Source organism: Taudactylus pleione, unplaced genomic scaffold, assembly GCF_031769625.1.
Source record: "Taudactylus pleione unplaced genomic scaffold, aTauple2 ptg000484l, whole genome shotgun sequence".
Lineage (NCBI taxonomy): Eukaryota > Metazoa > Chordata > Amphibia > Anura > Myobatrachidae > Taudactylus > Taudactylus pleione.
This window is the reverse complement of record NW_028284886.1, coordinates 1,016,477-1,040,058: the sequence shown is the minus strand read 5'-3', so window position 1 is coordinate 1,040,058 and position 23,582 is coordinate 1,016,477. Positions and strand designations below refer to the sequence as shown.

At 44.1% G+C, this 23,582-nt stretch overlaps 1 protein-coding gene across 1 annotated transcript in view; it reads left to right on the top strand.

The window, feature by feature from the left end:
- NUP210L (nucleoporin 210 like) overlaps positions 1-23,582 on the top strand; it is a 106,616-nt gene that overhangs the window by 20,298 nt on the left and 62,736 nt on the right. Inside the window, exons 18-24 of the mRNA XM_088449433.1 lie at positions 1,066-1,154; positions 1,245-1,349; positions 4,358-4,459; positions 5,772-5,900; positions 6,226-6,353; positions 7,091-7,223; positions 22,031-22,093. Coding sequence (XP_088305559.1) covers positions 1,066-1,154; positions 1,245-1,349; positions 4,358-4,459; positions 5,772-5,900; positions 6,226-6,353; positions 7,091-7,223; positions 22,031-22,093 — 749 coding nt within the window. The remainder of the gene's footprint in view (positions 1-1,065; positions 1,155-1,244; positions 1,350-4,357; positions 4,460-5,771; positions 5,901-6,225; positions 6,354-7,090; positions 7,224-22,030; positions 22,094-23,582) is intronic.

Here is a 23,582-nt window from a genome sequence, read left to right as displayed (position 1 = left end):
TTGGAAGATCTCTTTCCTGCTTGCAAGTCTCCATAGGTGTAAAGCACTTTTACAACATCTGAAGATGGTACAAACTAATGGTATACGTTCAGGAAGCCGGCGGACGCAATGCCGACCGCCGGCTTCCCGACTGCTTAATCCCGGCGAGGGTAAAATGCCAGGCGTCTAAATCTAGATGCCTGTCATTTTATCGATGGGCGCCGACAGCCGCGGGGGGGGAGGATTAGGTTTAGGGCTCCCGGGGGGGGGACTTAGGGTTAGTCACCCCCCCGGGAGGTTAGGTTCAGGCTAGGGGAAGGGGGGGTTAGGTTTAGGCACTTAGAGGGGGGATTAGGGTTAGGTACAGGGGGGGAGGTTAGGGTTAGGCACCCTAAATGGGTTAGGGCTAGGGGGTAGAATTAGGTTAGTTTATAGTTTATACTTACCTTTAGGACGATTGGGATTCCTCCTCTGTCGGGCTGCCGCTGCCGGGATTTGAACCATTTAAATCATACCGAAGGCCAAACTAACTAGGCCAAACTCCATAAAGCTAAGGGGTCAGACCATAGCCCCCATTGATAATAATGTGGACTGCGATCTGCAGCGCTAATTAGCACTCTGCCTGAGATTTTTATAAAATCCCCAGCATTGTGCTATAAGTACATAGGAACAATTCATAAAATTATGCTGAAACTGCAGTTTCTACATAATTTTATGAAAAAAAAAACTTGATACATAGGGGCATATCCAGTTAGCCGCGGGATTTCACCCGCGGCTAATTGTCAGGCAAAAGTCCCGCAACGCGGGGATTAGCTATTCAATTAAATAGCTATTTCCCACATCATTAGAACGGGACTCCTGCTCGAGAACACACTGATTCCACGAGAACTGCGGAATAAGTGTGTTTTACCCGCTCGCGCAAGGCCGATTGCTGCGTCCTAACGCAGATTAAAGTCCGACAGCGGGAACTCGCGCGCTCGGGAATCCCCTCTAATTGAATCCCCACCAGCGCGGCTAATTGGATATGCCCCATAGACCCCATGGACTTTATAGCACTCTATAACAGCACTGTGATTTATCTCTTAGGTCAGCATCTTCTGGAGGTAAAGCAGGTGAAAGGGTCCGTATTCATCAGTGCCCAGTGTGGGGGTTACAAGCCTTGGGTTGAGGAACAGGTGAGTGTCGATGGTCAGTAGGATGTACAGAGTACCTGACATAGCAGAGCAGAGTTGGTGAGATTCATACCGAGATCTCTCTTACACCAGGATAGCTCATTGCTGCTCATATCCAACGTGCTGGGACTGTCCCTGATCGAGGATGTGTCAGTTCTACCAAACATCTCCACCATGTATGATCACCCAGATGTCAAGGTGAAGGAGCTGCTTAGTGTGTATGTTACTATGACAAAGTACAATACATTTTACAAAAAAAAAAAACGACCTCTACTAAATACTAATGTTAAGTTGCTTCTGACAGTTACTGATGTAGTTATAAAGGGGAAGAGGAAAATGGAAAAGAATGGTTGCACAGGAATGTCCAATTACGAGGAAACCTAAGTGTGCATACAATAATTTGCACACTTCTAGTGTTGTCTCAAAATAGGAAGTGCATCCCAGGAGTATTAATATTGGTACAAAAAGGGGGGGAAAGAAAGAAAAAATGACTCCTATCAGGGCACACTCCTGTGATATGATATTCTTTATACAAATTGATGGGTTTAATGTCTCTGTGACTAAAGGATAGGCAAACGGATACCGCCTATGAGGACATCACTATCGCACATATTATTTGCAATACTTATCTATATACTGTCTCTGTTGGCAGGAGATTAACATCAACGTTAAAACTGAATTTTATTAATTTGTTAAAATAAGTAAGTGGACATTCAGTTCCTCCTACATATACATGACAACACAAAACATACATTAATCTTCATGTATAATGCGCTATATCTGTTATCAGTGGTCCACTGTATCATTTGTTCATGGTGCTAGAAGCATGGATGTAAATATTTGCATATATTTTGAACCAGTCAGTACATCAATATATCACCATGGACCAGGGTCCTTTTTTAACAATAATACAATGCACTAGTAGATGTCAGAAAATAAATGTTAACTGGTACAAGTGCTTCTGGCTCTGTATATATGCAATAGATGTACATACGATAAAATATAGTGCTGACAACCAATGGATCAACCTGTGTACAGGGTGAATATACCCAAATGCAATATCTTAGTTGTCATAACACCCAATAGTGTATTTGATATAGTAAAACAATCCCTCAGTATCCTACTGGAACCAGTAGACTTGAATGATTCATAAGACTGGGACTGTCCTAATGCTCTAACACAGTTTGTGCCTTAGAGTTGTATTTACCTTAAGATGTTCTAATAATTACTGGAACCACCTATACGATAGATATACAAATAACGCATTTTAAAAGAACATGTATCACAGAATTATTGCATATGAATGCAAAAACAAAAGGCGAAATAATAAACATATACAAAAGAACATAACAAAGGTATAAGAATACCTCAATTTAAAATGCTAAACACCACGGGTACCACCTCTATCTATAAGATGGTGGTTTGTAGAGGCGTCCCTCAATTTCTATCAAGGAGAGTACGTATAGTACTAAACAATTCCTGGTATAGATACAGGTATAGAGTTGTGCACTTATATACCCTGGATCTGCTGTTGCCTGTCTTAAATATTTAGAGAACAGGGAATGAGAGTCCCGGGTACTGGCACATTGAAATTAGAAAGCTGCTTCTGCTTTTACAGCCCAGTCTCATCTGTATCCCTGTTGCCTTGCGGCAGCGCAGAGAATCCAGGCAGCTGGTTGTAATGAGAGAGCAAGAAAAAGTGGAAGAAAGTACCTGTCATAAGTCTCTCCCTTCTATGTAATCATCTGTGGTGTAGGGGTCCAAAGTGTGCACTATGGAGCCCACCAGCAAGCTGTCCGACGCGCGTTTCGCCGGGGCTTTTTCAAAGGAAGCACGGTGCTGTCTTGTACCTGCCGGGTATATATAGCGCTGGCTCAAGGCTGATAGGCTAATATCTTAGGTTGACAGAAACATCCACCAACGAGCATGCCGCATTTAGTGAGGGGGTGAGATTAATATGCATGATCCGGCTGGTCTCGTCTGTGTCTAATCACGGAGCTGGTCAGGCTTGTCAGCTGTGTCTGCAGATTGCCAAACTGTGACATGCTGTTTATTCTATGGCTATTTGGAAGAAATTGAATACATTGGCTGTTATGATCTATTATCCTAAAACATGTAGTTTATATTAAACCTCTGTTATCATAATCTGCCTAAACTAGTTAGTTTACATAATATATAATGAAAACAAATCCCGCCCTGCATTAACACATGTCAGACACATACATGCAGCAATTGATTTTCTCCAATCAGTAGTTTAATCCGATTTTGTAATAATATATAAGGGTATCATAATTATTATACTATGTTAGTAATAAACATTATCTACCTTATGTGATATTAAGTCTATAATTGACTATGAATATAGCAAGGGATTATGTTACACCTCATATATACTGATAAATGACTGTCTGGAGTATGTAAAGATATCCACCTGTAGAGTTTTTAATTAATACGGATATGGATAAACTATCAACTCAATATATACGGTATTCAAATTCTACAGCATTGATGATCCTTAAATATAAGGAAAATCAATTATATACCACATTATTCTGGAAAACATGCCATTTCCAACATTTATTATTATTTTTGATTTATTTTATGTGGTTATTATTTCTAAAAACCCGCATATATAGATATTGATACCACGTTGTGGAAATTCAGCGGGATACATTCCCATGTATATTGTTTATACTGCAAAATAAGTGATGATCAATGTAATGAATGATATGAGCTATATGTGCTAAAATGATAGTGTAAGTGTATTGATTCACTAAGTAGTGTATGTTTATATAGTGTAATATACATATATAGTGCATTATACATGAAGATTAATGTATGTTTTGTGTTGTCGTGTATATGTAGGAGGAACTGAATGTCCACTTACTTATTTTAACAAATTAATAAAATTCAGTTTTAACGTTGATGTTAATCTCCTGCCAACAGAGACAGTATATAGATAAGTATTGCAATTAATATGTGCATTTGCCTATCCTTTAGTCACAGAGACATTAAACCCATCAATTTGCATAAAGAATATCATATCACAGGAGTGTGCCCTGATAGGAGTCATTTTTTCTTTCTTTCCCCCCCTTTTTGTAGTTACTGATGTAGATAGGGACTGCCCTGCTGATTGCACTTGCAAGGTGACCGAGTTTTCATTTTGAATATTCAGTTTCATTTCTGAAATTGTTCCTTTGTTTTAGGAAATCTTGAATTTAGTAGGAGGTTCCGGGCATTTCCTGGTGAACATAAGTGATCCCAGGCTTGTGAATATCACATATAGGGAAGGAGAGAGCACAGTGCAGGTAACTTGAGGTCTCGTCCAGTCATTATAAAGTCTAATGGTAATCCCACTTTATCACTTTTGTTTTAGTGAATAATGTCTGCATGCCAATCTTTTTTTTAAACATTTTTGATGAACCTACATCTCTGAATCTGGCCCATAGTACCGTGCACGGGATGTACACCTAAGGTGTCTCTTATCTCCCTGCTCGGAGAAAGGAGTTGAAGATGCCGTCAGTACCTTCAACCATGATTTGCAAGTGCACAGCCTCAGTGCTGGGCAGGGACGAGGCTGTACCATACGGCTTGGGTACAGGGTCCCAACTGTCACAATGCCGACAGAATACCAACAGCAGCATCCTGATTGTCAAAATCCCAACAGATTTTTGCGAATATTTGAACTCATAACCCTAACCCACCCCTCCCGTAACCTAACCCACCCCACCCCTTCCCTTGCCTAACCCTCCATCTGGTGCCTAACCCTAACCCTCTCCTCCCGCAGCCTAACCCTAATGCTCCCTCTAGTGCCTAACCCTCCCCCTAGTGCCTAACCCTCCCATCCCACAGTCTAACCCTCCCCCTAATGCCTAACCCTCTCCTCCTGCAGCCTAAACCTCCCCATATTGCCTAACCCCAGCCTCCTGCAGCCTAACCATCCCCCTAATGCCTAACCCTTCACTCCCGCAGCCTAACCCCAACCCTAACCCCTAATGCCTAACCCTCTCCTCCTGCAGCCTAACCCTCCCCCTAATGCCTAACCCTTCACTCCCGCAGCCTAACCCTCCCCTCCCGCTGCCTAACCCTAACCCTTACTGTCAGCATCTGTCTGGAGTGTGACCATCGGGATGCCACTGTTGGTATTGTGACCGCTGGGATCCTGATTACATCCCGTACCATATTTCTCCTGAATTTTAGGCTGTAGATTAGACCAACCACCTGGCTCCCAACCACATCTCCACTCTAGTGAGGTGGGCAGCCTGGGGGTTAGATAACACAATTCACGGCAAATCATCATGCTCCAGCCCCCTGCTGCACAATGATGCAAATTGTGGCACTGCACCTTTAACCCCAGAAGAGAAAGGGCAAGTATGGGCTTTATGCTGCAGAAGACCCTCACCATGCACTAACAGTGCAATAGCAGCGCGGTCGCATAGATGTGTGCAACTTTGCATACGGACGAATATCCGCATTATTCCCTGCGCATACAATGCGGCCATGCGGGTGTTCTTATTACAGCTAACTGTAACTCTACCAGCGGCCCCAATGTGAGAATCTACCCCTAGTGGTATAATCAGAAATAGGATACCAGAGAAATACCTCTCCATCTATTCTCAGGTGACCCCACTGCACCCTGGATCTCTGCGGTTGGAGGTATTTGATCGTTGTATCTCATCCTTGAGGCACACTGACGCCATCATCAATATTTCTAATATCTGGGAACTGGAAACAGACCTGGTTGATAAGGTAATGTCATTTTCATAAGTCATCAGGAGGCATAAACCCTAATGCTGCTTATTCAGGAAGGGGGAAAACAATGAGGTCTCAGCTCCTTAATCCAGTGATAGCTCCCTGTCATCTGTTTATCCTGGTCAAAGGAGAGAGGCCGCCTATCCTGGTGCTTATGGTTGCTGCAGCTCTCTTACCAATCTGATCAGCTGTAAATGCATTAATACTCAAAAATAAAATACAATTAATAAAACATTCCTATGATTCATTCAATAGAAGATATACTGAAGTTTTCATGTGTTGCCTATCTGTAATTTTATACTAGTCTTGTGTCTTACTCCAGGTGGAGGTGGGAAAGTCTGCAGAGCTCTTTGTGAGGGTCCTCGATTCTCTCCAAAGACCATTCCTGACTAAATATTTTGACATGATGCATCTGAGTGTTGAGACCACGTCCCCCATCATCACGCTCAAGTAACAAGTCCTCTCACAATCTATAACCCCATTACTATATTTTCATCCTCACAAAACATCAACCTTTCTTTTACCCATTTCTCCTCATCCTCTAATCAGTTGATTTCATGGGATTTGGAATAAATACGGCCTGATTCTGAGTTAGACGCAGCCCCGGCTGTGTGGATGCTTCTCGCTATTATCAGCAAACTGCGCATTTGCGGCAAAAAGTTGCAAACTGAGCATGCACCACACCATGCATACGCCAGGGCAGCCGGTTCTCTCCGTGCGTGACTGGATCTCTCCACCAGTGAAATATGGACGTTCCTGGGTGGCAAATGGGCGGCTACCTTGTCAATGTGCGTAAAAGATCCATCTTGAGAGTGTCGTGGGGGTGCAGCCAGACTCCTGGGCTAGTGGGAGGCGTGCGTACAGAGAAGAGACGCCTGTTCCTGGTGGATCTCTTGCACTCAGCATGGGTTTTTGGTGTAAGCGCTAATGATGATTGTTGCAGCTGAGGAAATGAAAACAGTGACTGGTGCGAAGCCGTACAGATACGCTCCTTAGCATAAACTAGTAAATGTAACTGATTGGGGTCATCCGCATTTGCGTCCAGTTCAGAAACAGGCCTGATCTTTTTGCTAACACTATGTACCATGAACAGTCTGTCGTAAGGACGGTAGTAAGTGCGCCCTCTGATCTGGGCTGATTGATTTCTCATCATTTCTGACTATTGTCCATTTTTTTTTCCCTTTAAGGCAATTGCACCTAAGTGACGCGTTCTCCTGGCGCTACCTGCTGCATGGTACTGATATAGGACAAACCACCCTGATAGTGACTGCACACGACAAGCACGGAAGGAGGCTGACCTCTGTTCCTTGGCCTGTACAGGTGATGTGACCATCGCTGCAGTTCTCCTGTCACAATACGCTACCAGTACACTGTTCAGACATGTGCCGATCATGTGTCCCTTGGTTCATTACATTTTGACAGGTGTGGCACTACTAAAACACAAAAGTGATCATACACGTGGCAGCCGGGGTAAGAGTGTTCAGTATGCCCCAGAGCCACAAGACAGGGTTGCTTGTTTTGTTTTATGGTTACCGTTTTCACCATAATGTTGAATTTAGGACTAAAGGCCCCCATGCATCTGCAATGGATTGGGGGCAATTCCCCGTTTTGCAGATGATTGGGGGGAAGAAAAAATCGCCAATGTAAGGGGTACAGCCATCACCAATTCCAACCAAAAAGTGATGAGAATCGGTTAATCCGGTTGTCCAACATTTAGGATTTCACCGACCAATCAGGGCTGTAGTTTGCTAGTGTATAGTAGCGATCAGCCGATTTGCTGACCGTTACTAGTAAAATGATGAGCCTTTCATGTTGGGCATATCTGTCTTTCCTGAAAATGATCTGCAAATCACTTCGTCCAGGGTTGTTTCTTTTCACACATACCAAATCCCGGGTCAATGCGTGTTCATGTGCAAAAACCCGTCTTTTTCATGTATGTGCGAAAGGGGTATAATGCTGGGTACACACTGACAGATATATTGGCCGATCAGTTGATCAGCCAATATATCTGCTGCCCATCGACCAGTGTGTACCCGCGATATGTGAACGTCGTCGTTCACCGAAATATCGCATTGGCTGGGCTACTATAAGGGAGATGGGTATGTCACATGCCAATCTGGGTAGAGCTGTCAGAGGAATTTAGAGTTTAAAAAGTTTATGTTTCCTGTGGGTGGGGCAAGCTGGGCAAAGCTGGACGTGACCAATTTGCTGCCCTAGGCAATATCTTAGCTTGTGCTCCTTTAAAATAAGTCACGTGGTCTACTGGTGGCTCCTCCATCCATCTCCTCACGGGTGCGGACATGGCGGAGAGATGCATGAAGGAAGCACTAGTAAAAGTGAGTGGTACTTTCAGCATTGTGACAGTGCCGAGGAAACCAGAGTGTAGCGCTGCTGAGACGTTGCGTCTGCTGGCGGCTCCTCCTGTCAACGTGTGCTGGGCGACGTGGGGGCAGGCCGCTATATCTGCTGGGCTCCCCTAGGAGCAATGGCGCCCTAGGCATTCAGCTATATGACCAATGCCCAGTGCACACAGCAGCATCTATTGGCTCAATTACGTGAACATTGGGTTTGTGTGTGACTTGGAATCAGCCCCATGAGAATACATGCAGGGAAGGTGCTTGAGGCTTGGTGCAGATTCAGGGATCAAACCGACCACATTTCTCTTATGCACCAAGCTCCGGAAGGCGATACATTCTGGGGCTTGGGTGCGGTGGGCAATGCCATCTTCAGATGGGGTTGCACAGTGGAAGCTCATAGAAGGGTTAGATCCAATCAGATCGCTCCCAGCAACCCCCATTGTGCGCATCCTTCCGCGCATGTGCAGAAGGTAGAGCTTATTTCTCCTTCTTGCTAGGGACCTGGAAGTGATGTGAGTGAGGGCGGAAATACAGTTCATGCCCATGAAGGCCAGTTAAACAGGAAAGTTGTCACCTCGCGGGCTCGCTGCAATCGCAACGCTTCGGGCTTGGTGGCTTGCTACGCTCGCCACATGGTTATATTCCCCCTCTATGCCTACTTGGATGGTAGGTAATGACACTGGACACTGGCTGATGATGTCAGGGTCCTCTCCGTGAAAGGGATTTAGACACTACCATGTGCAGAAAAACACCAGAGGGACTTCTGGGTCATAGACCCGGAAGTGCCTCATTCGCAAAGGACCGCTCTTACCGAGAGCGATGTCCTTTGCCTTTTCCTTCATGCATACCAGCGTCATTAACGCCAGCATGCATGCGAAGACTGGATGAGAGCGATGCGTCAGGCATCCCAAAGTGGTCATTTCACGATGGAAGTGGCCAACAAAACCCAATAGTGGGAAATCATAGGCTTTACATTTGATATCCAAAGTAGTCCCAGAAGGAAGGACCACCCTAGGCCATGACTCTTTGGGTGTTTCCTCCCACAGACAGGATTTTCCCCTCTCCTGCATCCCGAAGGTGCCATTTCTCCTGTCCTTAGTGCCAGATTGTAGACTAGGGGTGGGCAATAAACAGCCCCCCAGATGTTGTAAAACTACACATCCCAGCATACCCTGCCAGTTTTGCTATTTGGCCATGCTAAAGCTGTTGCAATGCATGCTGGGATTTGAAGTTCAACAACAGCTGGAGGGCCGCTTATTGCCCACCCTTGTTGTAGACCCTCCAGCCACACCTACAATTAATTTCTTCTTCAGGGTCCATAGGGCTCCACAGGGAGACCTTGGGGGTGTAGGTGGTGGACGAGGAATCCGGGCACCACGCAGTTGAAGCTTTCAGCTCCCAGGATGCTTCGATCCATTCCCCCTATACGCCGCCCCGAGCCAGAGGCTTCACAGTTTCGTTGGTGCCTGTCCGGAGTCGGGTCACCATTACTATGCTCAGGCAGCCCTATAAGCTTTATTTTATGTTTTCTTTTCTTTTATTATTCTGCTTTAGACTCCCTGCTTCAAAACCAGAGGATAAACCCTCAGCCTGAAGGGCCGGGCCTCCCTCTGGGGGATCCCAGAGTGGGAGTCTGACTTCTTCAGTTCACCCAATGCTGGAGTCAAACCACCACGGACTCTTTGGTAAGAGAAGTGGTCTCTCACTGGTACGCCCTCTCATTTCTCAGATGGCCTCCCCACCAGTTTTTCTACACAGGCCCTCCTTCAGGCCCAAACAAGGCCTCACAAGTCCAGACAAGGCCTCACAAGTCCAGGAAGCCATACAGTCCTTGCTGCAAGCAGGGGTAATTGTGCCAGTCACACTGTCTCAGCGAGGGACTGGTTATTATTCTACTCTCTTTCTGGTTCAGAAGCCGAATGGGTCTCATCGGCCTATCCTTAATCTCAAATCCCTCGATTCCTCAGGGTGCCATGGTTCAGGATGGAAACCTTGCGTTATATCATCCTGGATATGGAGCTGGGCAGCATAAGGGAGATGTGTGGCTTAAAGGTGTGCAAGTTACGCAAACTAGCGTCGCGAGCACGTTACCAGAAAGTACACCCGCAGCGCTAAATTGCAATGCATGCGAGCCACGAGATGGCGCGCACGTGCAGCAAGGTAGCGTTGCGGAAGGTATTGTCAGTGGTTCACGCGCAGCACCGCCGCCCTATGTGGATGGGGGTGCAGGTACAGTTGTTGAAAAAACCCATAAAAATGTAACAAGTAATTTGTACCCTCTCTTAAGTAACCATAAGGAAAATGTTTATGATGTGGATAATGAGCCTATTGTTATGTCTGCCATTTCCCATGCTGTACACGTTAGATGCTCCACCACGGCAAGCACAAGTGGTGCCGCCATCTTCATCAGTGATAGTACAGGAAGTGTTAACATCCACTGTACCCGTAGAGGAATTTGTTAACCCTATACGTAGCAGTAATAGACTAAACCTCCAGCCAGGTAATAAGGTCAAAAGTAGCAGTTTGGCCGGTCTGCATCCCATCCGGACAATAACTGTTCCAAATGGGAATGCGGATGCAAATGGTGTAGTGCCCACAAGGGAAGTAGCAATGCATTGTCCTTGGACAAGAGCGGAGCTAAATTCCATAATGAATGATTTCCCCGATCCCAAAAAGGAATTAGCCAAATGTCAAAGATTTTTGAAAAATTTGGGTAGTTCTCTCGAGCCAACCAACAAAGATTGGCGAGTGGTGTTAAGGGCTTGTCTTTCACGCAATACCGACGTGACAAAATTTATCACGGATTGTGTATTGGATGGAGATGTTCCCTTAACAGACGAAATTAACCAAGGTAACATTTCCTGCATTGTAACTCAATTGGGTGTATATTTTCCAGTAGTAGTTAACTGGAGCAAAATTTTCACCATAAAACAGAAAGAGAGTGAATCTGCAGAAGATTATTGTAACCGAGCTCTGCAGGCTATCACCCAGTACACTGGGTTTGAAGATATTAAAGATAGCACTCACCACAGGGGAATGATTGTCACTGTACTCATGGATGGTCTTAAAGAGAACCTAAAGACCCGGGTTCAGACCTCACAGCCTGGCTGGAGGGGAGTCACTGTAGATACCCTCATAGAATCCACAATTGAACAGGACAAGAACATCTCTAAAAAGAGAGAGATCCAGAGCGAGAAACTAATGGCTGTTAGTATTCAAGCTCTAGAAGGAATGACGGTAACATCACAGCCAGCAGACACAACTGCACCCACACCTACATCTGCACCTGAACAGCTACACGTCCTCACTAATCCTACACCACCGCAAACACAGCCCTACCCTACTTATCACACACAACCACATCTCCCATACTATCCACAACCCCCATTTCTCCCTCAATATCCTTACCCATACCCACCACCTTTCCCTCCTGCTCAACCCACACAGCAATCCTTTCATCCTCCCCACTCACGAAAGTGTTTTAATTTCAACCAACCAGGACATATAAGTAGGAACTGTATGTCAAAGAGGGAGTACCTGGATATCCCCATAAAGGATATACACAGAGACCAGCAAATGTCCAACAGACACCAGCTCCAATTGTGGCCATTAATGCTTTATTGGAGAGTGGGAGTCAACGCTAGGGGTCAGGTTGTACCTGTAGTCTACATAGTCAGGTTAATGGGAAGTACTAGGGAAGAACCGGTAATGATGGTTGATGTAGCTGGTACTAAATATCCTTTTCTTGTAGACACAGGAGCGACCAGGTCAGTGATAAAATCTCCCGTTAATTTAAAGGTAACCAACGAGACAGTACCAGCAATGGGCGTAACGGGTAAAGTGCAACATTATCCTTTAACAAAATCCACAGAGGTCACTATCGGGCCATTGCATACCAGGCATTTTTTTCTCCTGGCAGCAGCGGCTCCTACTAACCTACTGGGAAGGGATTTGTTATGTAAGATGGGATGTGTCATATATTGTACCCCTGATGGTGTATTTTTAGATATCCCAGGGAGAGTTGCGCACGAGGTGAGGGATATGTTGGACACTCCCCAAAGGATAATGTATCACTCTACTGGTTTAAGTGAAATTCTATCTCAAGTGGATCAAATGTTATCCCAAATTCCAGATTCACTTTGGACCAAGGATGGACAGGACACTGGATTAATGGCAAACATAAGTCCCGTAATGGTAAATTTAAAAAGCGGTAGGCAAGCTCCAAATATTCCGCATTAAAACAGGAGGTAGAATTAGGGGTTTATCCTATAATTGAGCGATTGTTACAGCAGGGAATTTTAGTTCATACAGCTAGTGTAGCCAACAGTCCCATCTTTCCAGTAAAGAAGAGTGGTGGGAGAGGGTTATAGGCTGGTACAAGACCTTAGAGGGGTTAATAAGGTAGTAGAGAGCCAATTTCCTGTAGTGCCAAATCCAGCTATCATTCTCATGCAGATCCCACCAAATGCAACCCATTTCACTGTCATTGACCTCTGTTCTGCTTTCTTCTCTGTGCCTCTTCATCCTGACTGTCAGTACCTATTCGCTTTCACATACAGGGGTGTACAATACACATGGACACGATTGCCCCAAGGTTTCATAGACAGCCCCAGTATCTTTTCCCATGCCTTACACGACTGTTTACAATCTTTTCAACCTGCCAATGGATCTGTTCTAATACAATATGTGGACGATTTATTGTTATGTTCTGATTAATTTATGTCATGTTTAAATGATACTAAACTTTTGCTGCTTCATCTCTCGCAAACAGGACACAAGGTTGCCAAGGACAAACTACAGCCATGCCAGTCCAGGGTTAAATATTTGGGACACTGCCTAACTCAGGGGTTACGACATCTCACAAACGACAGAATCCAGGCCATACAGAACATGACACTGCTGCAAAACCAACAGCAAATTCGTACCTTCTTGGGAATGTGTGCATACTGCAGAATGTGGATCCTAAGTTTTTCTATTTTGGCCTTGCCATTACAGGACTTAGTCTCTTCCTCAAAGCCTGATCGTGTCATACAAACAGAGGAATCAGAGCAGGCTTTCCTTAATCTTAAGGAGAGTCTGACAAAAGCACCTGCATTGGGAATACCTGATTATGAAAAACCTTTTGATTTGTATTGTACGGAAGCTAATGGGTGTGCAGCAGGCGTCCTCACACAAAAACATGGTGATGCCAGTAGGCCCGTAGCATACTACAGTGCACAGTTGGACACTGTGACAAGATCACTCCCAACGTGTTTAAGAAGTGTAGCAGCAACTGCTCTATTGGTCAGTAAGAGTTAGGATGTAGTACTAGGCCATGATATGATTGTCTATACTCCCCATGTTGTATCTGCTTTGCTAAACTTTGCCCAAACCAGACATGTCTCCTCAGCTAGGTTCACAAAATGGGAACTAGCCTTAATAGCACCTGCAAACATCACCATCAAAAGGTGCAGTACGTTAAATCCAGCTACGTATTTACCACATGTGCAACATGATGCACAAAGGGTGGAGAGAGGTGAGCCATTGGCAGCAGGTGAGTTCTGCAGGTATATTGATGCACATGATTGTATGGAATATCTGAATCAGACCTTTACTGCAAGACCTGACATACGGGATACACCTTTAGAAAATGTAGATGTGACATTTTACACGGATGGGAGTTGTCATAGATAGACAGACACTGGAGAATTATGTACAGGTTATGCTGTTGTAAATGACGAAGACATCATAGAAGCCGAACCTTTAGGACCACCACACTCGGCACAAGTGGCGGAATTGGTGGCACTAAAGAGAGCGTGTGAATTAGCGAAAGGTAAATCTGCTAATATCTATACTGACTCTAGGTACGCCTTCGGAGTAGTACACGATTTCGGTGTCTTATGGCGTCTGAGAAAATTTGTGACAGCAGCAGGCACATCAATAGCACATTCCAAACATCTAAAATGACTATTAACAGCAATCCAATTGCCAAAGGCAGTGGCAGTAATTAAGTGTAAAGCCCATACATGTGAAGATGATCCGGTGTCACTGGGCAACAACTGGGCAGACGAAGCTGCAAAATGGGCAGCAGGGTTAAAAATGAATGTACCAACTGAACAAATCATGACTTTCCAAACAACTGATATGCTGAAATTAATTGAGATGCAAAATTTGTGTTCTACCCAAGAAAAGTCAGTCTGGAGGTCCAAGGGATGCGAGCAAGAGTTCTCTGGACTCTGGAGGGACGGACAAGGTAAGCCAGTGGCTCCCAAGGCATACTACCCCAGCCTGGCTGAGGCAGCGCACGGTCTGACTCAGCTGGGAAAGCAAGGTATGTGCAAATTGGTGAGAGCATACTCGTGCACACCAGGTTTCTCTTCTCAAGCGGAAAAGAGAGCAATGTCCTTTCTGACCTGCTTGAGGAAAAACATTGGGAAAACGATCCCTACCGAACCATCTCACATTCCTCCAACTGACGATCTTTTCCAGGTAATAAAAATTGATTTCATCCAATTACCACCCTGCAAGAATCTCAAGTATGTATTAGTGTGCACTGATGTGTTTTCCAATTGGGTTGAGGCATACCCAGCTGCCACTAATACTGCTGCGTTCACTGCCAAAAGAATTGTTCAGGAGTTTGTGTGTAGATACGATATCCCTAAAATTATCGAGAGTGGTAGGGGTACTCATTTCACAGGTGATGTTTTTCAGAATGTGTAAGCTGATGGGTATTAATAGTCGACTTCAGACCCCCTACCGACCGCAAGCCAGTGCCAAGGTGGAGAGGATGAACGGAGCTATTAAAAACAAACTAAGTAAAATCATAGCAGAGACTGGACTAGGATGGCCAGATGCATTACCATTGGTCCTACATAGTATAAGGACCACTCCTAGACCCCCTCTAAATTTGTCCCCCTTTGAAATACTGTTTGGTAGACAACCTCATTTGATTATAAGTCTGCAGGAAGATTTGAAAGGTAACAACGAGGTAACTGTAAAGTATCTTATATCAATTAGTAAACAGTTAAAACAGCAACAGCAGAAACTGAAATTGTTGTCCCATGATATGCCTGAAACAAACTGTTATGATGTTGAACCTGGAGAATATGTTATGATCAGAAATTTGTTGCATTCAGGTTGTTTGACTGATCGTTGGGAAGGTCCGTATCAGGTGTTGCTGACGAGTACCACATCTTTGAAGGTGGCTGAGAGAGATACCTGGGTCCATTCCACTCACTGCAAAAAGGTCAACCAACCGGTGGAGAAACAAGGCGGAGACGAGGCTGATCACGTGGACCTGTCGATCGCGAGCTTGTTCCGGGAGGATTAAAAGGTTGTAGTGAGATACCTGAGCTAAAGAAATTTGCAGGTCCTTGCTGCGGCGATGGACTGGTCTGCTGTATTCATTTTTATATTCTCTTCCAGAGTTTCAATCATCCTTGTTTTTCGGGGACTTCTGGTTTCTGTGACGGGGGACTGATAGAGGAGATGGGAGCGGATGGCAGAATTGATGGACTAGAGTCGAAAGGAGGAGGGCTATGTCAATCAGTGGAGTGTTTGACCAATCTTAGTACTGTAATTGTTAAGAGATCTGCCATTTTGGATACTCAGAGACAGTGTGAAGGTCTATCATCTGAAGATTATTGTATGTGTGAGTTCTGTGGGTCCGTAATTGATGAGAGATGCATCCAACGTTGTCAACCTAAGTATAATCAGTATTGGGGTGGGTATCCTTTAGAGGATTATCACACCATGGTGGGCAACATTTTGAACCAAACCGAGTGTTGGGTGTGCTCTCACGTGCCACAAGGACAGCATAATGTAGGATTAGTGCCCTTCCCGTTAAATATCTCTGAAATTCTAGAATTGCAAAAAGGGAAGACACTGGACGGAAAATTTCTTAATACCAAACCACCCCATTTTAAGCTCCACCAGTACCAAGTAGACAAATCACTTTTATATTTAAACATCACCAACTCCAATGAACCAGGAAGTTGGGAGGTGACTGGGAATAATCAGACGATGACCTTCTCACTAAGAGCTGACCATGAGCCTATGAATTATGAACTGTTACGCAAAATTAGGTCAGGTGGAAGACACTTCCGGTATAAATATACACTGAGTAACACCAAAGAAATGGTTGGTAGAATACCAGAAGCTAAGATTATACAACCAGAAACATGTATTTGCCAGATGGGAGAACCTGAGATAGGATCATTTGTGAGGGAAATGTGTTTGATGATCATTATGCATACTATTCCCTATGTTCTCCCCGATGATGTATATTTTATATGTGGAAGGAAAGCGTATAAGTGGCTCTCTCCGAGTTCCGAAGGTTTGTGTTATCTGGGAAGAGCAGTCCCAGAGGTTATGACCCTCACACATGTTGAAATGCTTGGTATTCATAAAAACACACCATCACCATATCTTCACACACAGTATGAACACAGAGACAAAAGAAATATGATACCTGGTGATGTGCATAAAGCCACTCAGTTAATTAGTGAGACAACTGGCTTTCAAGTTTTAGTAGCATTGGATCCCACCAGGATCGCTCGGGGTACACTAAATTTTAGATATATCCAAGATCTTGCTAAATTAATAGATAACATCACCGAGATGTATGATGACACATTCAGGTATACAGGTAGGGAGTTGCAAGCGTACAAGAAAGAACTAGTGCAACACAGACTAGTGTTAAATTATTTAACAGCTGTCACTGGAGGGTATTGCGTAACTTTGGCCACCCAATTTGGAGTAAAGTGTTGCACTTATATTACAAACGATACCAGCGACCCTAAGGAGGTAACAGACCACAAGATGGATCAAATTCTGTAGCTAAAATGGGAGTTTCGAAAGAACCATGATGCTTCAGTGGCTGAAGTAGAGGAGAAGGTAGAGGAATGGGTTTCATGGTTGAACCCAGTGAAATGGTTCTCAGGTCTAGGAGAGTGGGTCCAGGAAATGATCGCAAGCATAGGTAAACTCCTGATCCTCATACTGGTTGTCATCATAGTAATTGGCATATGTGTCAGATGTGTTCCTACTGTGTTGAAGTGTGGAAAATGTAAAGATAAGGTAAACCGGAAGAACGAAATTATGATGGTGGTCAGTAGTGACAATATGATTAATGAGGTAAATGTAGAACTGCATTACAACCCTGAACTAGGAAATACCATCGTATAATGTATTATATTTAGACATGCATAAAATGTATTGTTAAAATGTTATTTTAAAACATCCCAAATAATGTAAGTCCCTATTCCCCCTCAAGACTTCCTTTATAGGATTGGTGCATCCCCACATCTTTCCCATGAGCTCCCAAGATCCGCGGTGTGCGTATATTGGTAGTTTTATGTCCCCTCCTAGAGACACATTATTGATAGATTAAGAACCACCTTGTGCCATCGAATAATATAACATTAAAATGATATGTCATAATGTAAGCCTAAATTAATTTTAAAGTCAGAGTGTGATAGCATGTTTGGCTATCAAAGGGTGGACTGTCGAAGTCGAATGATTGCATGCGACCGCAATTCAACTGTTATCGGACGATTTGGTCGTCCGCTGCCCGATTTATGTTGGTACAATCCACGATGTAAAATTGCGTGCGCACGCACCCAGTGTGTGCACGTATCCACACATTCGCACAACACTAAATAGTGAATAATATACAACACTCTCACACTGACAAACACAATATTCATGCAGGGTTTAGTTAGTAACAAGAAACAGCTTCTGTATACATGTCTGAGAAAAGTAATTAAAAAAACCAATACACCAGGATACTGTGAGTGTTTTACATATACATTGGGAAGCCCTGTATATAGACAAGTATGGCTGTGGCAATTGAAATATAACCCAGACATTGATATGCACAATTGAATTTGTCTGAGTTAACAATGGTCAGAGGTTTTGCTTACCAGACGCAGTGGCAACGACAAACAGCTGGGGGTCCCCAACCTGCTTGAAAGTGAACCTAGCTGTTTGTAACACCTTGCATTATAGTTTTAAAAATATGTTAGTAAGGGACTATATATATATATATATATATATATATATATATATGTGTATGTGTGTATATATATATATATATATAGTCATGCAAAGCAGTGTCACTCTCCGGACTTGAAAGAAAGGTCTCACTCCAGTCACTAGCAGGCAACGTTTTGAGTTTTAATAACAACTCGTCATCAGGACATAAAGAAACATACAGTGTGTTCATACCTTTATACCCCTTCCCTCATCGCGCGTGCCGCCAAACTGACCCGCTTCCGGCTCACCTCCGCACGTTCGGTAACTGCCGATGACGTCAGAGCTAGACGGAGCGTCGTCAGGGCAACCAACACAATGTCAACAAAACCACGTGTGTATGCGTATATAGCACCCATATAATACAAATTACAAAAGTTAAAAGATACAAGTGCGATGAATATCCAACATCTCAGGCCCAGTACTTACAACATCATAGTAATCAGACATTAGATGATTGGTGATATAGATTACTCTACTGCTAACCAGTGTTTATATGTGATTGTTTTATTCTGTGACTGCTTTTTCCTCTCTGTGAGTATCCTCCGTAGCCTAGATGGACACTCTAGTACATGTATCAATTGTTTATTTGCTATTTATATATTAGTGATGAATCACTTATCTATGTTATTTGACTGATTACCTTCATGTCTGATTACTATGATGTTGTAAGTACTGGGCCTGAGATGTTGGATATTTATCGCACTTGTATCTTTTAACTTTTGTAATTTGTATTATATGCGTGTGCTATATATGCATACACACGTGGTTTTGTTGACATTGTGTTGGTTGCCCTGACGACGCTTCGTCTAGCTCTGGCGTCATCGGCAGTTGCCGAACGTGCGGAGGTGAGCCGGAAGCGGGTCAGTTTGGCGGCACGCGCGATGAGGGAAGGGGTATGAACACACTGTATGTTTCTTTATGTCCTGATGATGAGTTGTTATTAAAACTCGAAACGTTGACTGCTAGTGACTGGAGTGAGACCTTTCTTTCAAGTCCGGAGAGTGACACTGCTTTGCATGACTACCCATTTTCTTCAGTGAGCACCACAGCCATAGAACGCCGTTTTGGGAGTGCCTGCACTACGTGGAACTATATATATATATATATATATATATATATATATATATATATATATTAGGGATGTGCAGGCTCGGATAGGTTCGAGTTTGCACGTGGAGTTCGGATTTTTCCCTCCAAAAAAACGGAACTCAGAACGAGGCAAAACGTCATCTTGCATGGACGAACATCATCATTCCTGGTCTTTTGTCCAGGAATGATGATGTTCGTCCATGTAAGATGACGTTTTGCCTCGTTCTGAGTTCCGTTTTTTTGGAGGGAAAAATCCGAACTCCACGTGCAAACTCGAACCTATCCGAGCCTGCACATCCCTAATATATATATATATATATATATATATATATATATATATATTAAATCCATCATAAATAGACTTACATGCATAAAACACACGCACAAATAGACTCGCATGCATAAACACCGCACAGTTGCACTGTTTCACTCTACAAATAAACGCACCACGCATATTAGCAACTTTATTCAATATTCTCTTACACATACACAAATTACATGAAAGGTTCCCTCCCTAGTATTAAAGTAATAGTCAAGGTTTATACAGTGATTACTAATGTTGTGTAATAAAGGTTATTTGATATCTAAGGTTTAGTACATGGTAAGCAGACTGTGTCTGGTGTTGTACTGATCCATTGTGTCTCCACAGTTTTCCAGTACCATCGGTGAGAAGATCGGAACCTGCTTCTGCAAACTATGGACTACAGAGAATTAAAACATTAAAATTGTGCTCTGTAATATTAGCAGCTTAGATTTGCATGCAGGGGAAAAAAGGATACAAAGGGCAGTTGGAGGCCGTTGTGTCCATTTGAAATTGTCCAATAAACGATCCTGTAACCAAGACATCTTTAAGAAGAACCAATGGAATCATGACAAACTTATCTATTGTATTTCCAAATGCCTGCAAGGGTATATATGTGCGCTCTCTGCCCCCAGTAGGGAGTCTTCTTGCTGATGCTGTTGACGGAGGTTTCTTGCTGATGCCGGTATCTGGGCCAGAGCGCGTGCGTATATAACAACTGTACCTTGGGTCTGTATGATTTATTTGCGCTAATTGTCTTTAGATCACAGCGTGTAACCATCTGTTTTTATGTTGAATAATAACTTTTTGTGCTTTGGAAACACATTCAAAGTCTGAAGGCATTTATTTACTGTGCGACTCATTACGCTAAATTGCGACAATTCTAGAAGGTATAGGCAGGATTTAGAAGGTATAGGCAGGATTGGACCAAGGTTTAATCAGGATATAACATAGGATTTCCAGAGTTCTGGCCTTCCTTCAAGCCGGATTGGACCTTGGCCTCTGCCTGGCCTCACTGAAAGTGCATGTCTTTGTTCTGTCAATTTGGTTCCAACGTAGACTGGCTCCACACCTTCCTCCAGGGTGTTCTCTGGATTCAACCTACCTTTGTCCCTCCAGTGGCTCCTTGGGATTTGTCAGTAGTTCTTCGTGCCCTCCAGGGTCCTCCTTGGATGTGGTCCGTGCCCTCAGGACTTATGTGGACCAGACCAGTTCCTTTCGGAAATCAGACTCCTTATTTGTGCTCTATGGATTTCACAAGAAGGGATGGCCAGCCAATAAACAAACATTGGCTAGATAGCTTCGTATGACTATCTCGCAGACTTACACATAGGCAGGCCTTCCTCTTCCGGCTTCTGTTACTGCTCATTCTGCTTGGTCTGTGGGTCCCTCGTGGGCAGCTCGGCGTGGCACCTCGGCTGTTCAGCTTTGTATGGCAGCCACGTGGTCTTCTGTCCAGACCTTTCTGAGGTTCTATGCTTTTGATACCTTCGCCTCTCAGGATTCTTCCTTTGGGCACCGGATTCTCCTCTCACCGCAGGAGCATCCCCACCCTTAAAGGACTGCTTTGGGACATCCCCAAGGTCTCCCTGTGGAGCCCTATGGACCCTGAAGAAGAAAATGAGTTATGGTAAAACTTACCTTTGTTAACTTTCTTTCTTCGAAGTTCATAGGGTCTACAGGGCACCCACCCTGACGCACCTTTGCTTCAGATGGGCTTCGCTCTGGTCACCGGTTTCTGTCTCCTTCTCTGTGAGAGTGTGGTTCATGTGTGTACCAGTCTTCCTTCTCTCTCTTATCCTCCTCCGGCCTTTGGCTTGTCAAAAACTGAGATGCCTCTGGCTCGGTTGCGGGGTATAGGGGGAATGGTGCCCGTGTCCTCATCCACCACCTACACCCCCAAGGTTTCCCTGTGGACCCTATGGACTTCGAAGAAAGAGATTTAACAAAGGTAAGTTTTACCATAACTCTCATTTTATCATCCGTTTTATTATTCATTCATCTATATGACCAGATTCCTCACCCTATGCCCCCTTCTGGCCATAGATTCCTCCAATGCTCATCCATGCCCTATCTTGCTCATTTCGGATCTCTATCATGCTGTATTATGTGTTTAATTAAAAAATTACCTTGCCCTAAATTATTTCCATTCAGAGTCCCTCTCACTATTGGAAGATGTAGTCTGGGGTGAGAGAGGAGCCAAGTACTGTACCTATATATACTCTTACTGTCCCTTGTTAGATTAGTTTCCCCTCTATTCCTTTCCTTTCTTCTGTATAAATGTATAACTCCAGATGGCCCCCACCCACAATATATAATGACATAAATCTAACCTGTATGTCTCATAACTTTGTTTTCCACCGTAGGTTTTTGCACCTCTCCGTCTGCTTCCAGATAAAATGGTGTTAATTCCTCGCAACGTGGCCCAGGTCTGAACCTTTCTTGATTATATGCGAACCGAGGGCCTTATTCATTACGGATCGCAACTGCAATAGCTATTACACACGCAGTTCAACTGCAATAGTATGCTAATCCATTGCGATCGCTATGCCACCACAGCACTACATAAGGACGCCCACTTTACCTTACACACACATTAGCAAGACTGTGAAAACATCGGTACAATCGAGTACCATCGCAGTCTCACACACACTTGCACAAGCTCTGACCTTACTCAGTAATTAATAACTTCAGCGCACGTTATCAGGCCCCAGGCTGCGTAGGGCATCACAGTGGATAATTTATGCATGCACATGCAACGGCGTTCAAACGCCCTGGCACACCTGCGTTTCTCTGACCACCCTCCCTCCCGTCACCACCCACAAACGGCACTTCCTGTCAATCACTCTGTGATGGATCTGCGTAGTCACTGCAGTCACAGTCCGATCGCAGTACCCGGCTTGCCCACTCGCACTGCGCAACAATCGGCCGATGGCATGCGTATTGGCAACTGCGATCCTTGCTCAATCAGGCCCTGACAGCTTTGATAGTATCATCTGCAGAAATGTGCCCTGTTCCATGGCACTTACGAGAACGGTACTGATAGTTGTTTTGCCCCCCTACTGACCCAAATGTGCAAAACAGAGCTACATGGGATAGACAATAAAAATCTGGTAGGGACACATTGCCAGATGATCTGTTACCATGACACATTGCCAGATGATCTGTTACCATGACACATTGCCAGATGATCTGTTACCATGACACATTGCCAGATGATCTGTTACCATGACACATTGCCAGGTGATCTGTTACCATGACACATTGCCAGATGATCTTTTACCATGACACATTGCCAGATGATCTGTTACCATGACACATTGCCAGGTGATCTGTTACCATGACACATTGCCAGATCATCTGTTACCATGACACATTGCCAGGTGATCTGTTACCATGACACATTGCCAGATCATCTGTTACCATGACACATTGCCAGATGATCTGTTACCATGACACATTGCCAGATGATCTGTTACCATGACACATTGCCAGATGATCTGTTACCATGACACATTGCCAGATGATCTGTTACCATGACACATTGCCAGATGATCTTTTACCATGACACATTGCCAGATGATCTGTTACCATGACACATTGCCAGATGATCTGTTACCATGACACATTGCCAGATCATCTGTTACCATGACACATTGCCAGATCATCTGTTACCATGACACATTGCCAGATCATCTGTTACCATGACACATTGCCAGATGATCTGTTACCATGACACATTGCCAGATGATCTGTTACCATGACACATTGCCAGATGATCTGTTACCATGACACATTGCCAGATCATCTGTTACCATGACACATTGCCAGATCATCTGTTACCATGACACATTGCCAGATCATCTGTTACCATGACACATTGCCAGATCATCTGTTACCATGACACATTGCCAGATC